This window comes from Anarhichas minor, unplaced genomic scaffold (genome assembly GCF_050575085.1).
Source record: "Anarhichas minor isolate MPS153535 unplaced genomic scaffold, ASM5057508v1 ptg000030l, whole genome shotgun sequence".
NCBI classification, from domain to species: Eukaryota; Metazoa; Chordata; class Actinopteri; order Perciformes; family Anarhichadidae; genus Anarhichas; species Anarhichas minor.
This window is the reverse complement of record NW_027466476.1, coordinates 10,539,102-10,557,835: the sequence shown is the minus strand read 5'-3', so window position 1 is coordinate 10,557,835 and position 18,734 is coordinate 10,539,102. Positions and strand designations below refer to the sequence as shown.

General features: G+C 41.5%; 1 protein-coding gene across 1 annotated transcript; it reads left to right on the top strand.

The window, feature by feature from the left end:
• The first annotated feature begins 586 nt into the window (after positions 1 to 586).
• On the top strand, positions 587 to 10,313 carry npffr2a (neuropeptide FF receptor 2a). Its single transcript, XM_076104526.1, has 3 exons — positions 587 to 914; positions 6,228 to 6,327; positions 9,461 to 10,313. The coding sequence occupies exons 1-3, from the start codon at positions 587 to 589 to the stop codon at positions 10,311 to 10,313; spliced, it is 1,281 nt and encodes a 426-aa protein (XP_075960641.1).
• Positions 10,314 to 18,734: the final 8,421 nt, after the last annotated feature.

Sequence of the window (18,734 nt, the reverse complement as noted above, 5' to 3'; positions counted from 1 at the left end):
TCATTTTGGGGAGTTTAGAAAATCACAAAGCTAAGTAGAAGTAGCTGAGGGCGGCAGAGGGTAAGTAGAAACGGCAATAGCACTCCATCTTGAAACACAGTCACGTCTGAAATACACTGAACCGAATTGACGGTGGAGCAGACGGAGCAATGCTTCATCTTAATCGTTGCTCTTTTCTCAGCTTCATCATTAAAGTACAAAAGGTTGAATTACTTTCATGCCTCTTTTTAGCTGTCCTCTGAAATGTCACTTTTTTTTAATAGACAGTTGACTTTATATTGGCAATGGCAACATGTAATGTCAAAGGATTTAGCCATGTTGAGTTATCTCCCAACTCTGCCGTTTTTCAACCAGCTGTTTTTCAGTGAAAATGCTCCGATAAAGCCACCGTACACTACCTGCCCAGTGTCAAGCATCAAATTGACGAAGTTGGGAACTACCACGTAAATATGGAGGACAATATAACAGATAAAGAGAGTAGTTGGCGTAAACTAGAGCTGAAAGAAAGTGCGTGTTGGACTTTAAATTCATGTTGTTAAAGTAAACTGATTCACCACGAAGTCTTCTTTCACTTTTCAGGTTTAAAATGAACGAAGAACCTGAGAACAACTTGACTCAACTGTCTGACAACTGGACATTTTACAACTCCTCGCTGGAACCCGTCATACGCAGGAGCAACATCACCTATGTTGGATTTTACCTGCATCAGCCGTCCACAGCAGCCATCTTCATCGTGTCCTACATGCTGATCTTCCTCGTGTGCATGGTGGGAAATGGAGTGGTGTGTTTCATTGTGATGCGGAGCAAAAACATGCGGACTGTCACCAATTTGTTCATCTTAAACCTTGCTGTGAGCGACCTCCTGGTTGGGATTTTCTGCATGCCCACAACACTTCTGGACAACATAATTACAGGTGAGCAGCACAGTAATTTGAAACTATCATTGTGGTGTTGTTGTGTTTAAGTTGTGTCAAAACAAACAAGGACAGCCTCGCTGGCTGTGTTGTCGTCAGACAGGAAGTTGTTTCAACACTTTCCAGACTTAAATATATCAACGACTTTTCAATGGATGGCTGTGACATTTGGAAGAGGCATTCATGGTCTCCAGAGGATGGACCGTATAATCTAGTGTCATCAACAGGTCAACATTTTTGACAAGTTGGGAGTGAGAATGAGTTGTGTTCCTATTAGGAACATGTTAGCACAACAGACTTGAAAGGCAACTTTGTCTAAGAACAGTTGAAGCTTACAAAGTACAACTGAGGTTCATGGTTGTTGAAGTAAATGTGAAAAAGTCAAGTTTTGACTGATGAAAGTCAAGCCAAGTTTGACGAAATAGAGCTGTGCCTGATGAGTCTAAGATATCCTAAAAATGGCTACTGTACGGAGAATAAACCATTTCATTTTCCACTGTTACCAACCTCATGGTTATCCACCTTTCCTCCATCCAACATTCAGCTTTTTGGTGTGTCATGAAGCATCACAGCTTCACAGGGCCGCTAGCCCTGTCAATCCTTTGATTAACCTCGTTCCCTAACCACCAATGTTATTGAATTCTCTGCAGGGCTGCCTTATTTTTTTCAGTTGAGACTTTCATTATTACAGACTACCAAGAGGTACTTGGAGGCCATCCCATGCAACATGACCCTCGAGGATTGTCTTCTTATCAGCCTGAGGTGATCAAAAGTGACGAAGGCTCAGGGGAGTTGAAATAGTGATTTGTCATGGAGGAGTCGGACAGACTCGCCTGCATTCACGGATAACACCGGGGCTTTTTACACATTGTGCCGATTGGACTTGACAGTTTGCTCTTGATGACACAAATCCCACAGAGGCAATCGACGGTGGATCCTTCATATACTACAGGCTGTCGACAGATGCTGAAATGACTTCATCTCTTCAGTTTTAAAACAATAAAATAAAAGACATAATAATTCAGGAGGATCCAAGTTTCCTCTCAACTGACTAAAATACAGACCACCGCTTTTTCAGAGGACAATAGAGTTTTTGAAAGGAGCTTGATTTGGATCGTACCCAGTGTGAAAATACCAACAAAATAAAGCCTTCAAGCATGTCTCTGTTGTCACCATAAAGTGAATTAAATAATAGAAGAATTAGCGTTGATTACAGTGACTGTGGGTCAACTAAATTGCCTTATTCAGCTCCAGAGATTATTTTATAGTGGGTACTATGATAAAATAGCAAATACTACAAACAATAACAGACATATTGCCTCTTAACAAGAGCAGCCAGTCAGCATTGTCTGAATCAGGAACACATCAGACCCTGACATTGAGTTTGGGGTAATCCAGCTGGCAGATTGCTTGGCGTGATTAAATCCCTGCTAAAATGACATAACTCAGAATCAAATCCTGAAATATCACGGACAGCTTGCAGCTACCAGAAGTAAACAAGAATGACAGCTTATTAGCTTTGCATTAGATAATCACATTTAAAATCAAGCAAAGTTTTATAAAAATCTCTTTGGCAGAGAGCAAGAAGACGCCAGTGAACAAGATCCGCTCCAGTGCAAACAGGATCACGCTCTCCATTTTAGTTTTCACCTGCAAATAACTGGTGTCTTCTGAGGTGTGGAGTGAACTCACGCTATGATCCAGGAGTGTGGAAATGGAAACGGCTTCAGTGAAACCTTCAGTAGAGTTCCATCATGTTCGTTCATATCTGACTGGTTCAGAAACAGATTAGTGGGCGAGCGCTGAAATCTCCCCCTACTGAGCACAACATTAAATTCTCTGTGAATCGTGAGTGTATGCCAACCATTTAGGTTGCGGTTTATATACACGTCTGTCCCCTGTCACTTCATCATTTTATCCTGTTAAGACACACAAAACAAACCCCTAACCAAACCTTAACTACAGGGGTAGCAGACCAGAGAAGTGTTGTGTTGGTCAGGGGGTCATTTTGATTCTGTTGGTGATGTCAAAGGATCGTCTGTGGCCGATGCAACTGTTCGTCATGACTCGCATCAAAAGACAGCATGTGTCTGTTGAAGCTCCCACTGGAGCCGGAGCTCGTCAGCTTAGGAACAAACAATCAGAAAAGCATCGATCTGGAGAGAAGCGTAAAAACGTTTCCTGAAGCAGTGGGATTTTGTAACAGCTCTGTAGGCTTCCTCAGGAAGACATCTGAAATATGTTTTTATTTGATTAGGGTTGATCTGACAACTATATTTTTGTGAACGCTGCATGCTGATAGCCAGTATTGTGCTGATTTTTGCTCCTCTACTCCATCTCTTCTTCACAAGGTTCAACAAAACAGACGCCAACAACGGAAATCATTTAGAATTGATTGTTTGTGTTTACAAGTTGCTTAAAATTGAGGTTGTACCTAACAGAACATTTTTTTTAATGAGAATCAACAATAGGGGGAAACAAATACTTTGTGTAACCTGCAGCTCTGCCTTCTTTGAGGTCTTCTTCAAAACCTCCACTGGCTCCCCATACAGCAAAGAATCCAGTTCAAGCTCCTCCTCATCACCTTCAAAGCCCTCCACAACCTTGCCCCTTCATACCTTTCGGACCTCCTGTACCATCACATTCCCAACCGCAACCTCAGATCTGCTGACGCCAACCTCCTTACCCCCCCTACTCTGTCCAAGCATCGGACCTGGGGGGACAGGGCCTTCTCCGTTGCTGCCCCCTCCCTCTGGAACTCCCTGCCCCAACACCTCAGACATTCTTCGTCACTTGCCACTTTCAAAACTGCACTTAAAACTCACCTATTCAAATCTGCTTTTAACCTCTAAAGTCAGTCATGTATGTTTTCTTTCTTTCTTTTCATGTTTATTTTATTTTATTTATTTTTTCTTACTGTTATGTCGTATATTTAGTTCTTATTATAAATGCTTCTATTGTTTCTGTTTTTAACATGTAAAGTGTCTTTGAGTGCCTTTTAAAGCGCTATATAAATAAAATGTATTATTATTATTATTATTATTCTTTGCTACTCTACACTTTTCTCTTGCAAAAAAGGGCACTGAAAGAAATAGTTGCTATTTGGCACTGAAAGAAAAAGATGCTTTCAATTGCTTCTTTGAGTGAAATGCACCTCCAATTTCTTTGACATCCAGCTCAATTTGAGTCTCAAAAGGAATACGGTCATGTAACGCACAGCATGACAAGAATAGCCCACAGCCAACCAGAAGCACCCCCCCCCCCCCCTCCTCTTTTTGAAAATATGTATTTGTTCTTGTTGGCTTACTTGGATGTTCGAGCTTCACTGTTTCTCTATTCCCACCTTAAATTACAGTCTAAGGTGTTGAGAACATATGAGATGATTTTGAGACATCCAGTATGAACAAGTGTAATGTTGAAACTTGAAAAACGAGCAACGACGGAAAGGACGACCTTCCTCGCACATAAAAAAAACCTCTTTTGCAGTGAAGGGAGAGACTGCCGGAAGCACAGCAGTCAGACTTGCACTTCTCAAATCTCAGCAGAGTGGTAGAGAGAAAGCGATGCCTGCGAGGGTCAAGTCAAGTCAAGCTTTGCAGAATGGCAAAGCAAAGAGCAGATCTCATCACATCTACTAATACTTCTAGCAGGTGGCTTTGTGATGACTCGGGCTGCAATTAATGGCTATTTTGGTTATCAATTAATCCGGCTATTATTACTTTGGCTAAATAGCGTTAGCTGAGTTCTGTGTCCTTTCTGACGGACAATTGCACAGTTACATGTCGATCCATCACAAAAGGAAGAGAAAACAGATGGAGGGTATTTCTGTCCGTTCCATTTAAAAAGAAAGTAACCTGTAATACTGCGTTTAGCTTTGCCCTTTTCTCCGCTGTATCATTAGTCTCTCTGCCTGCACCATGTATTAAAGGAGGCGGCATCATTTCCTATAATTCATCCAACGAGCTACACAAGGCGCAGCCTCGGCTGGCTTACTGCCCCCACCTCAGCAGATGCTGCCACAGCGCTAGCTGTGCACCACAGCATAGATCCAACTAATCAATGACGGAATCCGCTGCCAGCTGTTTTTATAATCCATTTAATCGATTGCTTGTTGCAGCCATCATGATGACAGCCCTGTCAAATGTCATTAACTGTCTGAGTGTACAGTCGAATACTGCACACCAGTCAGAGGCACATGTGTTGGTCCGAAATACATTTTCTAGACCTTTCAGTGCATTTCAAATAAGCATTTCCAAAGAAGGTGTCAAATATCCTCTGGACGTGTTTATCAGTGATGCGAAAGCGTGTGTGCCTCTGTCCCTGTGTGTGTCTGTGGTCTATGTTGTTGATGAAAACCCAAGACGACAGATCACTTACTCGGAGCATTATGTGCGTCAGTACAGTATGTCTGACGGGCTGCAGCCTCTTGTTTGGCCTCCGAGGGCTTTGATAAAACTGGACAACTAGCAATCTGCCATTGTCTCCCAAAGAAAGCTTTCATCTACTGCAACATTCAGGTGTTTACGCCGCATAATGTTTTAATGGTTCATAATGGGGGCTTTGTCATTTGCATTAATGCTTACTGGCCCATTTGTCAACAACGTGAAAGAAACATCACATGAGATAAAACAAACAATGTCACCCAAAAGTGTTCCACGTATCATCTCAACAACAATCAATTTGCTTTTAAGGCTAATGTGGACAATGGGACTGCATTATCACACTTGCATAACTTCTGGATAACAAATAACAAGGTTAAAGTTTCATTTATCCTCCTTGTGCAACACAGGGTTGCACAACGAAATGCAGTTGTATCCCCATTGTGCTACATAACAAAGACACAAATTCCCTCATAACATCCTTTGAACACCTCCCTCCCTGTAATTATATCTCCGTAGCTGCAACAACCAACATCTTGATTCTCTGATTATTTTCTACCTCATTCATACAGTTAATAACCACTGCTATGAGATCTGGGGTGCACTTTTCTCATGAAAGTGTATGACAACTAAGCACGAGTGCGAGGTTAACGAAGCCAGAGGTGATGACAGATGACAGTCTGCAGTCTGTTTTGAGTCAGCCACATTGAGATGCTCTGTCAGCATCTCTGCTACCAGCCACCAGCAGCCAGATAAAGTGCCACTAAAAAAGGGATCGTTCCCCCGAAACCCTTACAGATATGGTATTATGGCCACCCCTTCAGCTCCTATGTACTCTGTTTTGTGGGTGTGAGTCTCTGTGATGCAGTCCGATCTCCTACACAAACTGCTGTTATTGCCGTAAATCAGCTGAATGCATCTTCCCTGTCAACAGGATGGCCTTTCGGAAGCCTGGTCTGCAAAATGAGCGGCATGGTTCAAGGGATCTCCGTGTCAGCATCCGTCTTCACTCTGGTTGCTATTGCTGTTGACAGGTACTGTGGCTGTGTTTTACTACTACTGCTACATAGAACAGTTCATGTCCTCTAAACAGCACCTTTCACACTTCAGTTGCACCTCAAAGCAAAAATGCTTGAGGTGCAAAAGACAACAGACAAAAAGCAGAAACCACTCGAGGAACACCGACCTCCACAAAGGCTGAACAATCCCTTTCAATTATGTGACGACATATTCTCAACACAAGGTTCACTCACTGCTTTTATCCCGGAGCTTTCATCTGTATCTCACAGCCTTCTTCAGCCAATGGAAGATATGCTCCAGAAAAAGAGACTCTCAAGAAAATCAAGTCTGAACAAATGCAAACGGACGATTCAAATGCTTCCTCCTCACATTACTTTGTGGTTTGGTCTCGAATTACCCGAAGCACGGGTTTCTTCACTTTGTGTTAACAACAATTCCCAAGTGTACTGACAGCAACGGAGCATGCAATGGGACAGAGCATTTTATTACTTTTCTAAAAATAAATAATGTAATAATCATAATTCAAATATTCAATTTCCTAGCTTTTAATCTACGACAGACTCCATCTCTGCATCACAATACTGCTGTTTTTAAAGTCCCCTGTTCTTCGGCCTTTCACATTATTTTCCATCACTTATCAAGGATTGTACAGCTTCCTCATCTCTATCTGGCCGCGTGTCCTCTTCTGAAAGATCAAACTGCTGTTCATGACGATGACACCAGCTGGCTCTTAATCCTGCTTAATGACATAAACCATGGTCATAAACCATGGGAGGAGGCTCACATTGGGGGAAAAGGCGAACTACACATCCAGTGGAGTTATAACCGCTCTGGAAGCTGGAGAAAATGAGAGGGCTGGTATTTCATCATTGCCCGGCTGTCAGACAACAGTGACGTCACTCTGACACGTTCGAAATCACCGGAGGGTGTTTGCGCCTCTGGGAATGACAGAGTTTGAAATGCTTTGACGGCCAAAAGTCAAAGTCACCTTACGTGTCTGTCAGCCGTATAAAGATGTAGGATAAGGTGCTCTGTTGTCTGCCCTGTTGACCAGTGTATTCATGCACAGACAAGCCAGATAATACTCTACATTATTCAAAATACTATGTTGGGATGACAGAGGCAAAACAACAACAATCCCTCCTTTCCTCCGTTCTCCAACATCAACACCATTCAGAGATCGATCCGTCTGCATGCGTCTCTTCTCAAAGTGTCACAAGAGTCTCTCTCAGTGAGAGCTCGAGTCAATCCACATATAGCGGGTGTTTTACCTCCGTGTCTAAACGTTTGAAAATCACACCCATGCAGCTACTTCACAGTAAAAGCCTCCAGCTCTGCCAATAATTACACTTTTTTTACAAAGCCATAGAGACTAAGCAGGGACAATATCTAATCATGGACATTTATTTGACCAGCTACAACATTAAAAGCCAGAAAGGTTTACAAGTTGCTTAAAACTGAGGTTGTACCTAACAGAACATTTTTTAAATGAGAATCAACAATAAAATACTTTGTGTAACCTGCAGCTCTGCCTTCTTTGCTACTCTACACTTTTCTCTTGCAAACGTGCACTGAAAGAAATAGAGAAACAGGCACTTGTAGTGTCTCACCGAAGATGCTTTCAATTGCTTCTTTGAGTGAAACCTCCAATTTGTTTTGACATCCAGCTCAATTTGAGTCTCAAAAGGAATACGGTCATGTAACGCACAGCATGACAAGAATAGCCCACAGCCAACCAGAAGCACGCCCCCCCCCCCCCCCCCCCCTCCTCCGTTTGAATGTAAAATGGAGCTTAAATACCCTGAATGGGTTTAGCATTGACAGATAATATAATTGGTTGCAATTTAAGCAACAGGAATGTTGATTTTTCTCAAAAGGAAACCGATTTTTGTTGTTCCGTCATGTTTTCTCTTTTGCATATTTGCTATTGCTCCTTAATTAAGCAAAAGTATTTGTTAACGATTACTCACTTAATCGATGGAATAATCAATAGAATACTGGATTACTAAATTACTGAACCCCAAAGAGAAGCAGACACATTTTCCTGTGTTTCTGCATGAGGAGAGTGTCTTCAGATTTGGTGAAGCAGCGTCAACTCCATCTTTACCGATACATATACGGTGAAGTATAAGTCAATAGGTAAGATGCCTCAGACAACGGCTGGTGAGAAAAGATGGCGAAGAAGAAGGGCCGAGCCCCTTTGTGAGGGCTTCTGCAGTAGCATTTCCAAGAATAAAACAAAAGAAAGAAAAGAAGAAGAGGATTGGCCAGAGGGGCACTGATGTGGTGGGTCACACTTGTTCTCAGCTCCGCAAAGTGACAGAAATAAAGAAAGATGGGTCTGACTTCAAAAGGAAAGCCAAAAAGCATATTAGTCACCACAACAGCTTATAGAGGAGGAAACGCTGCTGATCATGCAGATGGAAATACACACAGAGCACACCTCTATAAGCTGAGTCGTAAATATCCAAATGTACAGTAGACTTCTGTGGTAATTTAAACAACATTTCAAATTGATCTCAAGTATGAAACAGACTCAAAAGAATCCACACTAGTAGGTCGAGATTCACAGTATATTTCCTTTGAAAGAAATTACTGAATTGATGAACAAATGATGATATGCAGCTGTAAAGCAGAGGCACAGATATAGACACAGCTCTACGGATGCAAAACACTCTGCTATTATTTGTGCATTAAGTTTCAAGGCGTTACGTAACCTGACATTTGTTTGCGAGTGCTTGGTGTGGTGTGTGACTCACAATGACGGGGAGCCGGGTTAATTATGTCCCCGTTGTTCTGAAATTGATCTGCGGTACAAAAGGAAAAAGGGAATTAAGCACAAAGAGTGACGTCAATGTTCTTTAATGAACACTGACTGACTCTACCACACACATCCAGTCGGTCGTACAGTATTTCTAATTCTCTAAATCTATTTCTGCTTTTGTTTGATTGTTTTTTATTACTAAATATTGAGATCTATTCCATGTGAATAGAGCCTGGAGTTTTCCCTTCATGAATTACAGTAACTCTAATCATATATATTGCTGTGCCAGCTTAAGTCAATGTTCTTTGATGTCACTCAAAGATATTTTTGAAAGCAGGTTAAATAAGCGCATCTTCCTGATCCAACCCTTTTTGTTTTTGCAGATTCAGGTGCATCGTCTACCCATTCAAGCAAAAGCTGACCATCTCCACGGCCTCCTTGATAATAGTCATTATCTGGGTTCTGGCCATATCCATCATGTGTCCCTCTGGCGTGATGCTACAAGTGACCAGGGAGCAAACCATCCGGGTGCTTCTGGGCTACGACAACAAAACGAGCCCGTTCTATTGGTGCAGGGAGAACTGGCCCAACCAGGAGATGAGGAAGGTTTACACCACCGTCCTGTTTGCGAATATCTACCTTGCTCCCCTCTCGCTCATCGTGATCATGTACGCCCAGATTGGCATTACGCTTTACAAAACGGCGGTTCCGACGGGAGGGAAGCCGGGCCACGCAAACCGCCACTGCGTGTCAAAGAAAAAGCAACGGGTGATCAAGATGCTCCTAATAGTCGCCTTGCTTTTCATCCTTTCCTGGCTCCCTCTGTGGACCCTCATGATGTTGAGCGACTATGCCAGCCTGACCGAGCAGCAGTACCGAATCATCAACATTTTCATCTACCCCTTTGCCCACTGGCTAGCTTTCTTCAACAGCAGCGTCAACCCCATCATCTACGGTTTCTTCAACGAGAATTTCCGCAGAGGATTTCAAGCCGTGTTCAAGTTCAGCCTGTGCACGGCGGACGGACAGCGGAGGAAGAACTACTCGCACCGGCTGCAGGGCAACTCCGTGCTGCCCGCCAACAACGCACAAACGACCCTGGAGCCCATTTCTCTCAACAGCCCGGATAAGAACCCTTCCAGGCGACTCAACCACATCCCCGAGCACGACTTGGTCATGGAGGACCTGGACAAGGCGTCTGGCAGCAGTGGGGGTGTGACTGCGGTGTCTATTTGAGGAACATGCAGAGACGCTCTTCTGGGTGATAAGCAAAGGTGTTCACGTTCAAGAACATCGGCACTCATCATTCAAACGTAATTCCTCCACTGAGCTCAAGTAATGTCTCGCCCGAGTAGGTTTTTCTGAAGTGGACGTTTAAGGGTAGCTGGTCCGAGGCAGTTTGAACACTGTAAAAAAAAGAAAACGAGGACAAAAGTGGATAAAAGGATAAAAGGATAAAAGGACATGTAAAGCATTTACTCCGTTTCACTGTCCTGCAGCAAACTACCTCGCAGCGTTTGCTCCTGAAACAAAACAGTTAAATTGCCAATTTGAAGAGAGAACACTCACTTTGCTCGTGAACCTTTCCATATCACCTTTAAGCCACACATTGTGTGTTGCACATGTTGTGCCGTGTTCAAAGTGGCAGCAGGTTGTGCTGTCGGAATTGTAGATACTAACCAAGAGAAAACAGTGTCGTTGGAAAGTGCATCACTTGTCGATCGGGATGGGTTGATATGTGATAACTGCTCTATCACACACGTTGTACGACCTGTATAAATGTATAAAGATGCATCAAACATGTATGTGCTAGGATGGCTGCAGAGCACATTTCAAAAGTCAAAGCATGAATAATTTATAATTTAACGTGCTTGTATATTGGCGCATTAGATGGATTTGCATTTGTGTATTATTCAATACTATTAAAGTACTTCTAGACCTTGAATAGGAAAACCTCTGTGGCCTGTGAAACTGCTGAACAAGCTTTAAAACAAGGCTGCAAAGTCAAAGGGCTGTGGCATCACATTGAAAGACTTCAACACAGCGACAGCAGTTGAAGATATCTTTTAGGTTTCTGTGGCCATGGTCATACAGCACAATGTTTCTTGAGACAGCGGTGTTATATTTCAGAGAACAGTACTCGACGGAGGGATGCTGGACTTTTGCTGCACTCAATTCCCACCTACCTCTGGAACGTACACTTTAAACTTAAACTTTGGCAGTGTCAGGGAGGAACTAGTTACGTGCAGCCGCATTACGTGATTCAATTACAAAATAAATGTAATTGTAATCCGTTACAGTTACTGAGAAAATTCAACAATATTTTCCTTTTTGAAATCAGAAAGGAGCTCCAACATTTCTGTACAGTGTAAAGTTTTTTTACTCAACGTGGAAATGCTCGACGTCAGACCTGAGCAAACATCAAGCTCTACTGCCCAGTTAAAAACATCTGTTAGAAAAGTAATCCGTTGTTATAAGTTACATTCCTTTCATGAAGTAATTGAAATAGTTGCATTACTTATTAAATTGTAACTAGTAATCTGTAACCTATCATACTTTAAAAACTAGCCTTCCCAACACGCTAATTCAATTCAAGTAAATTATTGTACACCTTTTTGAGGCTCCTTTTATTATTATTCTGTATTTTTACTATTGAATAGTTGAATTTTACTGGGCCATTTTATTAATTCTTTACAAACTGAACTAAAATGTGAGGCGATGAACCCGCTGTTTGCGTATGAAAGAGCTCAGATTATCAGTCCTTCTGAAGAGTGTGCCTGTGGTTTCCTCTCTTTGTTGAGGGATGAAACAGCATCTGGCTGGTAGGTTTTCACACAGATTTCTCATTAGCACTCACTAACTACTGGCTTCGACAGCATGCCAATGGACCAATGCTCATTATACTGATTAGGAAGTTAATTATACTTTGGTGGGACGTTGGAGACCACCGGTAGCCCCTCTGCCAGTAGCACTGCTGCTGCTGGTGATTCGGAAAATTCGGGCCACATGTCTCAGGTTCCGTTGACAAAGGAAATGCCTTTGAACAAACGCTCTTTTTCTCTGAAATTTTTTCAGTAAATTTAAAATTAAATTTCTGTTACGTCAACTGAAGAAATATGCAGAATCAAGAGTTACATTTGTGAGTCGACTTACAACAAACCTGTAAGGCTGCGCCAATCTCATCCACCCTTTTGTGGCCATTTTTCCGTCGATTGCGTCTCCAGTCTGGGAAAACAGACATCAATTAGTACGACAGACCTATTTGAAACTCCCGAACGACACTTTAATTATGAAGCTGTTACTTGACACAGAAATGGAAAGAGACAATTCTGCAGCGGATGCACACATTGACACCGTTATATTTGATCGTTTTTAAATTGGACATGAAAACCCTTTTTGTACAGAAGAAAAGGATTTATTACGATTGTATGCACGCCATCTACTTAAACAAATCATCCAGGCTTTTATTCTGCAATCTGCTCTGTAAACATGTACATAGAAAGGTGTAATGATGCTGAATTTATTTGTTCATGATTATCTCATGAGCCCATTACGAATGTGCCATGTTAATCTCAGATGAAGTGTTTTGCTGTTATTTTATTTCTATCTCTATGAACAGTCTTGTACAGTAAATGGGCAAAAAAAAACAGTGGGCCTGAAAAGATGTATCGTCTGCTGTAAGTATGTTACTGAGTCTTAAGCTTAGATTACAAGTGATACTGTGAATCTGTGTGAACTGACTATTCTGACAATTGAACAACCTTGGTTTGTTGTTTTACGAAGGTGTTTTACGAACTTTAAATCTCTACTGTTGGTGGCGTCTGTTTTTAAAGGGGCCCATTGTGAAGATTTGTATAGCCGAGATGTAAAAAACTGTAAAAGAAAAACAGACAAACTCATAAAAGACTGAAGGTTACAAAAAAGCTAGAAGTGACATGGTACTCTCTGGCGGCCATATTGGAGGTCCTGAGCTCTTCTAGCTGTACAATGGCAGTCCAGCGATCCGGCCCTCGTCATCAGAACCTTTAAACACAGGTTCTGATGAATACACTTAAACCCAATTAGAGGAAACAAATCAGCTGTTCAGAGCAGAAGCAACATGATGTTTTTTAGTGGAAATCTGCTACATGAGCAGGAAAGAGCCTCAGGAAGCTTCACTTCATCTGGAGTACGGGAGTAGAAACTCAGATGAACTGATTGGTGGGAGACATTTGAATTACATTTTGTTGGATTCTCCTAATTCATTGTGGGATTACCAGCGTACCAGAGTCTTAAATCAGTGCCAATTTAGATAGAAAATCCCTCACGTGTTGACAGTATAGTGTGATAATGATGCACATTTTACTGACAACGTGAGCATTTCATTTCTACTATTGCATCTGCAAAACCCTGCACATAAATGACAGACACATATATACGCTTCACTTCACCGTACACTTGAAACGTTTCAGAAGAACATCTCTTCTTGATGAGCCACATTCTGCTGACATTCTTCACGTTTTACAAGCTGAGGCTCGTGTAGATGCGCTGATAACTCTTGGCTGTACTTGATTAGTACCATCTTAGCTGCTTCTACATTTCTCTGTGATCGATTATTTTAAATGTCGACAAAGCCGATCTCACAGCACAGCTGGCGTCATAAAGATCTGTTTTTGTTTGGCTATTATAAAATAATGATTTTATCTGCAGCTCAGCAGCTTGATGACTGCTGGTCAACATAGGCCATTTATAGACTCCTTCCATTATCTGACAACAGAAAATAATATGCAAATGAGAACAACTATATGGTGAATATGGCTGCATTAAAACACAGTGTAAGAGGGAACTCACTCCCTCGCTTTTCTCCATCTGTGTCTCGAACTACAAACACGAAGAACAAACTGTACTGTGCATGTGAGAAGACAAAGTCAGAAACTAATTAAATGTATTCTTAATAATTCATTTTAAGTCAATTGCCAGTAAATACGAGCATTTCTATACGTTCACAAGTGAATTTAAGGCTGTGACGGAGCCGATGAAGCCGGATGCTGCGCGCGTTGGCCGTTAGTCTGCTTGTTTGAGGTGTGAAAGGTCAGAAGTAAAGCCTTAACAGAAGAGTTGAGCTGTTTGTGCAGCTGAGAGTGGTTCTACACCGAAATAACTGCCATTGCTGCCGCGATGACTCAGCCAAGTATAACGCAGCAGGACTTTGAGTTCGCTGGCGGAGGCTTTTTTCCCCCCACCGAAGGGCTGCAGGCCTCAGACAGTTTAGCTCCTGTGTGACATGACACTTGCTGAGGTAAAATGCCGTCACATGAGACTCATCGGAGGCTCACGAGTTGCGTTATGATTTGCCGGACCAAGTTAGTCTCAATGCTTAGAAATATTTGTGCATTTGAAAAAAAACAAAAAAACGCCACAGGGATCACGAAACAAGACATTACGACATGGGACCTCCAAGGTGGCACCAGACATGGTTGCTAAGAGTTTTCTAACACCCCTTTAGTCTCTATATTGTACTCGCACCGTTGTTCTTTGTGCTCATCATAACTCATTCTGCCGCTTTTTGTTTTGTTACTGCATTCAGCATCCAGCAGCGAGACATTGACCTCCCCAGTGAAAAGGCTTCATGTCTCCTATTCGGGTTTGGCTTTTTGATGTGTGAACACGCGCCGCAAGGAGCCCCCCCCTTTGTGACGCCGATTTGACCCCCTTTTTGAAGAGCCAGTTCACATTTCCTCACTGAATAGCGCTGCTGACTTGGGGTCAGTGTTATATGGAAACGCTGAGTGCATCTGTGAGTGTTGTGACGTCTGCTGCAAAGCATCGAGGCCCACAGGTCACGGCTGGGATGCAATGGCATGTAATTGAGTCTGAATTCTTTCTGAATCCACTGAATGTAGTTTGGATTAGCGTCACGACATTTTAAGCAGTTTAGCTTGAGCAATCTGTGTATTTTACCAGCTCAGAACCAGGATCCCAAGTGGGACCACCAATCAGAAATCCAACTTCTTTTATAAGCCTCATTAAGGAATGAGCGACAGCGTAAAAAAACCCCAGTAGATCATGTTGGTTTGTTCCCCTTTTAGCCCCACAGCTATGTCTGGGTAATATTAGATATCGATACAAATATCCCCAATACTTGGGGGGTTTGATCGTGTCATGTTGACATTTGTGGAAATGTCAACATGTTGTAACCCTTTTATTCCACTTTTAACAATATGTGCCAGAACTGCTTAATGCAATTAACTTTGCCAATACAGAAATATAGTCTTAAGTTCCCTGATTTAGATCATCTGATAAAATGATCAAGATTAAGATCAGTTGCCAATTTTCAATACATAACACCTTTTGAGACTTAAGGCCTCCTATGGTATTGAGGTTCAACACCCAGCTCTACTCACAGCTTCTAATTCAACATTTCATACTATACAGTAAAACAAAGATACAAACACATTTCTGTTTCTTTGTTTTCAGTCTGCAGCTGTTTTGAGTAACTGTTTGCATTCATTCCTGCCAGAGCAGTCAGGTGTGTCCACAATCATTCAACAACACCTCTGGACTCTTGATGGCATTCAAAGCATTGCTCGTGAGTCAAACAAGATGTTAAATGTGACACTCCAGTAATATTGAATGTAATGAATTTGTACTTTTTGGTGCCTGTGTTTCAACCAAGTATGGACTGATTACTGTGAACTTCCTTTTGGGGATCTAGAGACTCTTGGTACCTCTGTGTAGTCTGCATGTGTATATCTTGTGTACTAGCATGTGGGGTTTTTGTGTCTGCAACTACACGTTCTTAAATAATGTTTAATGGAAATTTTAAAGATTTATTTGTTGGGACACAAAGGCTGATTGCTGTTGAAACAGGAAGGAAGATCGAAGGTTGCTTTTATAGAAAGAAAGGTGGTAAATGGTGTCCTATTTAATTGTGAAGGGCTATTCATCACGTTTTATATTACCTCTGATTGTCTGCAAAAGAATATAGAACTGCAAGGTTCATAGTCAAGGTTCTGAGTATGAAAAAAGGCCTGTGAATGCCACTGCCATAACTTCATTTTCACATAATCTGATGTCATTTGCTTTATTTGAATGGGATTGAGAATTGAATTAGACGATGTAGCTGCTGTGCCTCTGGTAAAAAGGAAACTCCCATAATTAAAGATAAATATCAACCAGATTTTGCCCCAAATCTCTAACACACTGAGGAATACAAAGTTGGCCGACTGACAACATTTAGATACGTGGACGACAACATTATATTTACCCGATAGAAGCCATGAAATTAATATGAAATCAAATAATGAAAGCATTCCCCTATTGCATTTCTGATTAGGTTTATCTTACGAACATGGCCGCTTGATAACATATGCTCTGCCTTAGTGTTGTTCAGATACAAGCGAGACAATGAAATATGACCCAGGAGGTCCAGTTGGAGTGGCAGATGAATGCGATTAAAGGCTGTAAATGAGCCCAGACACCGCACAACTGTTGCCCACAGACAGCATTCTACAACTGTGGAAATGAATCACGGCTGCGACTGACTTAACTTTGTCATGACGATCGGGAGGCAAGCAGTGTTTAATGAACCGGCTCCACACAAAGGAGTGAGATGGGTGTGAAGTTTTCCTGCAGATCTGAACTAGACGTGGCCTTACAGTGGTTGCTCACGCAAAACTCGTACGTGATGAAAACTAACATGAGCATAACATGTAGACTTGTAGAGGGGCCATTACGTAAGCAATAAGCAATGAGACGTTCTGATTCATGGGAAAACAACAACGTGACACAGAGCTGAGGCATTTCCTCCACCGGGTCTGTGTTCATATATCAGAACCGCTCAGAGTGGAGTATCACTCTTATGCTGTGGCCATACACCAAGTGTTTAAAATTGGTTTAATGTTAGGTGTTGGTTGGGTTTCTGCAGTTAAATACATCTTGCACACTGATTTAGACCAGTAGCTAAACTGTGAACCAGTATTATGACACAACTAATCAGTAATACATATTATATTATATTTTCTGTTATAGTAACCACGCCTGTTAATCAGGCGCCTCCTGATTAACATTTCAGTAAACTGGAATGTTGATTGTATAATTATACAAGCAGCACAAGTAAAACAGCTCAATAAAAAAAAAGTTTATATTCAGAATGAAAACTCATCAAAGCTCATGTAGATGTCAGTCAACGAGTCACCCTGGTTATTTGGAACCAAGATAAAATAAATCGTCTTTGACAACCCATTTATTAACATAATATAATTAATTTATTTTAATTCTGAATATAATATAATTAATACAATTCAGAAATCAAGCTATCTTGCGGAAGACTAGCTTAATAAATGTATTTATTTATGACAAATTATTTTGACTACGTAGTAACCACTAAACTTACGCTCTCAGATAATTTGACTGACTGGATCAATATCTGTGCGTTGAATTCATCCTGGCATGGCACTTTCATCCTGTTTTTTTCTTTCAATATCTGTGAAACAGCGACATCATATAAGTCATACCGTTTGAATACAGGGTAATTATTAAGATAACTTTAGTTATTTTGACTATGATAAAAGATTTGTCGTTTATCTCCAGGGCAACAAGGGTAACAACAAGGCTGCGTCTGAAATCGTTCACCATATACATGTTTACCATTTTATACAGTAGTGGTGTGACAGTTCGTAAACCATCAAGTGTACTCAAACTATCCCAACATGGACATTTGAGACCAATGGATGTCTTTTAGCAGAGCCATGACCAGAATAATGTTCTATATTGTCTTAATGTATAAAGCTACCAACCAGCACACAACACAGCCTGTATTGGGAGCGATTTCAGACACAATCTTTCTATTCGTTGAGTTCTTTTCTGTCTCCTTCTCGGTCTCCCTGACCCGCTGTATGCTTGCCTTCTATCTTTCTGTGTTCTACATACACCCAGTGACCAGAAAAAGAACCCCGTTTAGTACCACCTCAAACCACTTTTTACTTGAATGTTGCTTAATCAAAACGCGACAAGACTACTTTGTTGTGATTAGGCAACAAAACGAATTGGTCACGTTAAGACAACTAAAGTAAAAAAACATCCACGACCCTAACCTCCCTCCTTTGAAACTTATTTGTGATTCGTGAAAAGCAAACGCAATTCTAATGCAAAAAAAACAAACATTTCCCTTGAAAGGTAATTCTACAATGCAGTTGTGTTATACAGGAATGTAATTTATAGCAGATGGGGCTGTAAAGGACCCAGGGCTGTAAAGGACCCAGGGCTGTAAAGGACCCAGGGCTGTAAAGGACCCAGGGCTCACCAGTTGACAGCCCGATGTCTCCAACATTCATCTATCAATGGCTGCCCCCCCCCCCCCCCACCAGTAATCTCTTCACATGTTACATAACAGAAAATTAATGAACGGCCTTTTGCAGGGACAGGGATTCCATTTCTCCGGTCACTGAGTGTATATTTACTGTTTTTTATTGTTTTGATAACGTGTAAAGAGTATTGAATCAATGGACAAAACAATATTTGTGGTTGTGTTTATGCTTTTCAAAATTGTGTCATTTCTGTATTGCCTTTGTATCAAGAGATATTTCAATGTGCCCAAAATGTGAGCGGGTGCGTCTGTGCAAAATGTCCAAATGGTCATTAATAAAGATATTGGTCTTAACTCGTTGACAATAAAGT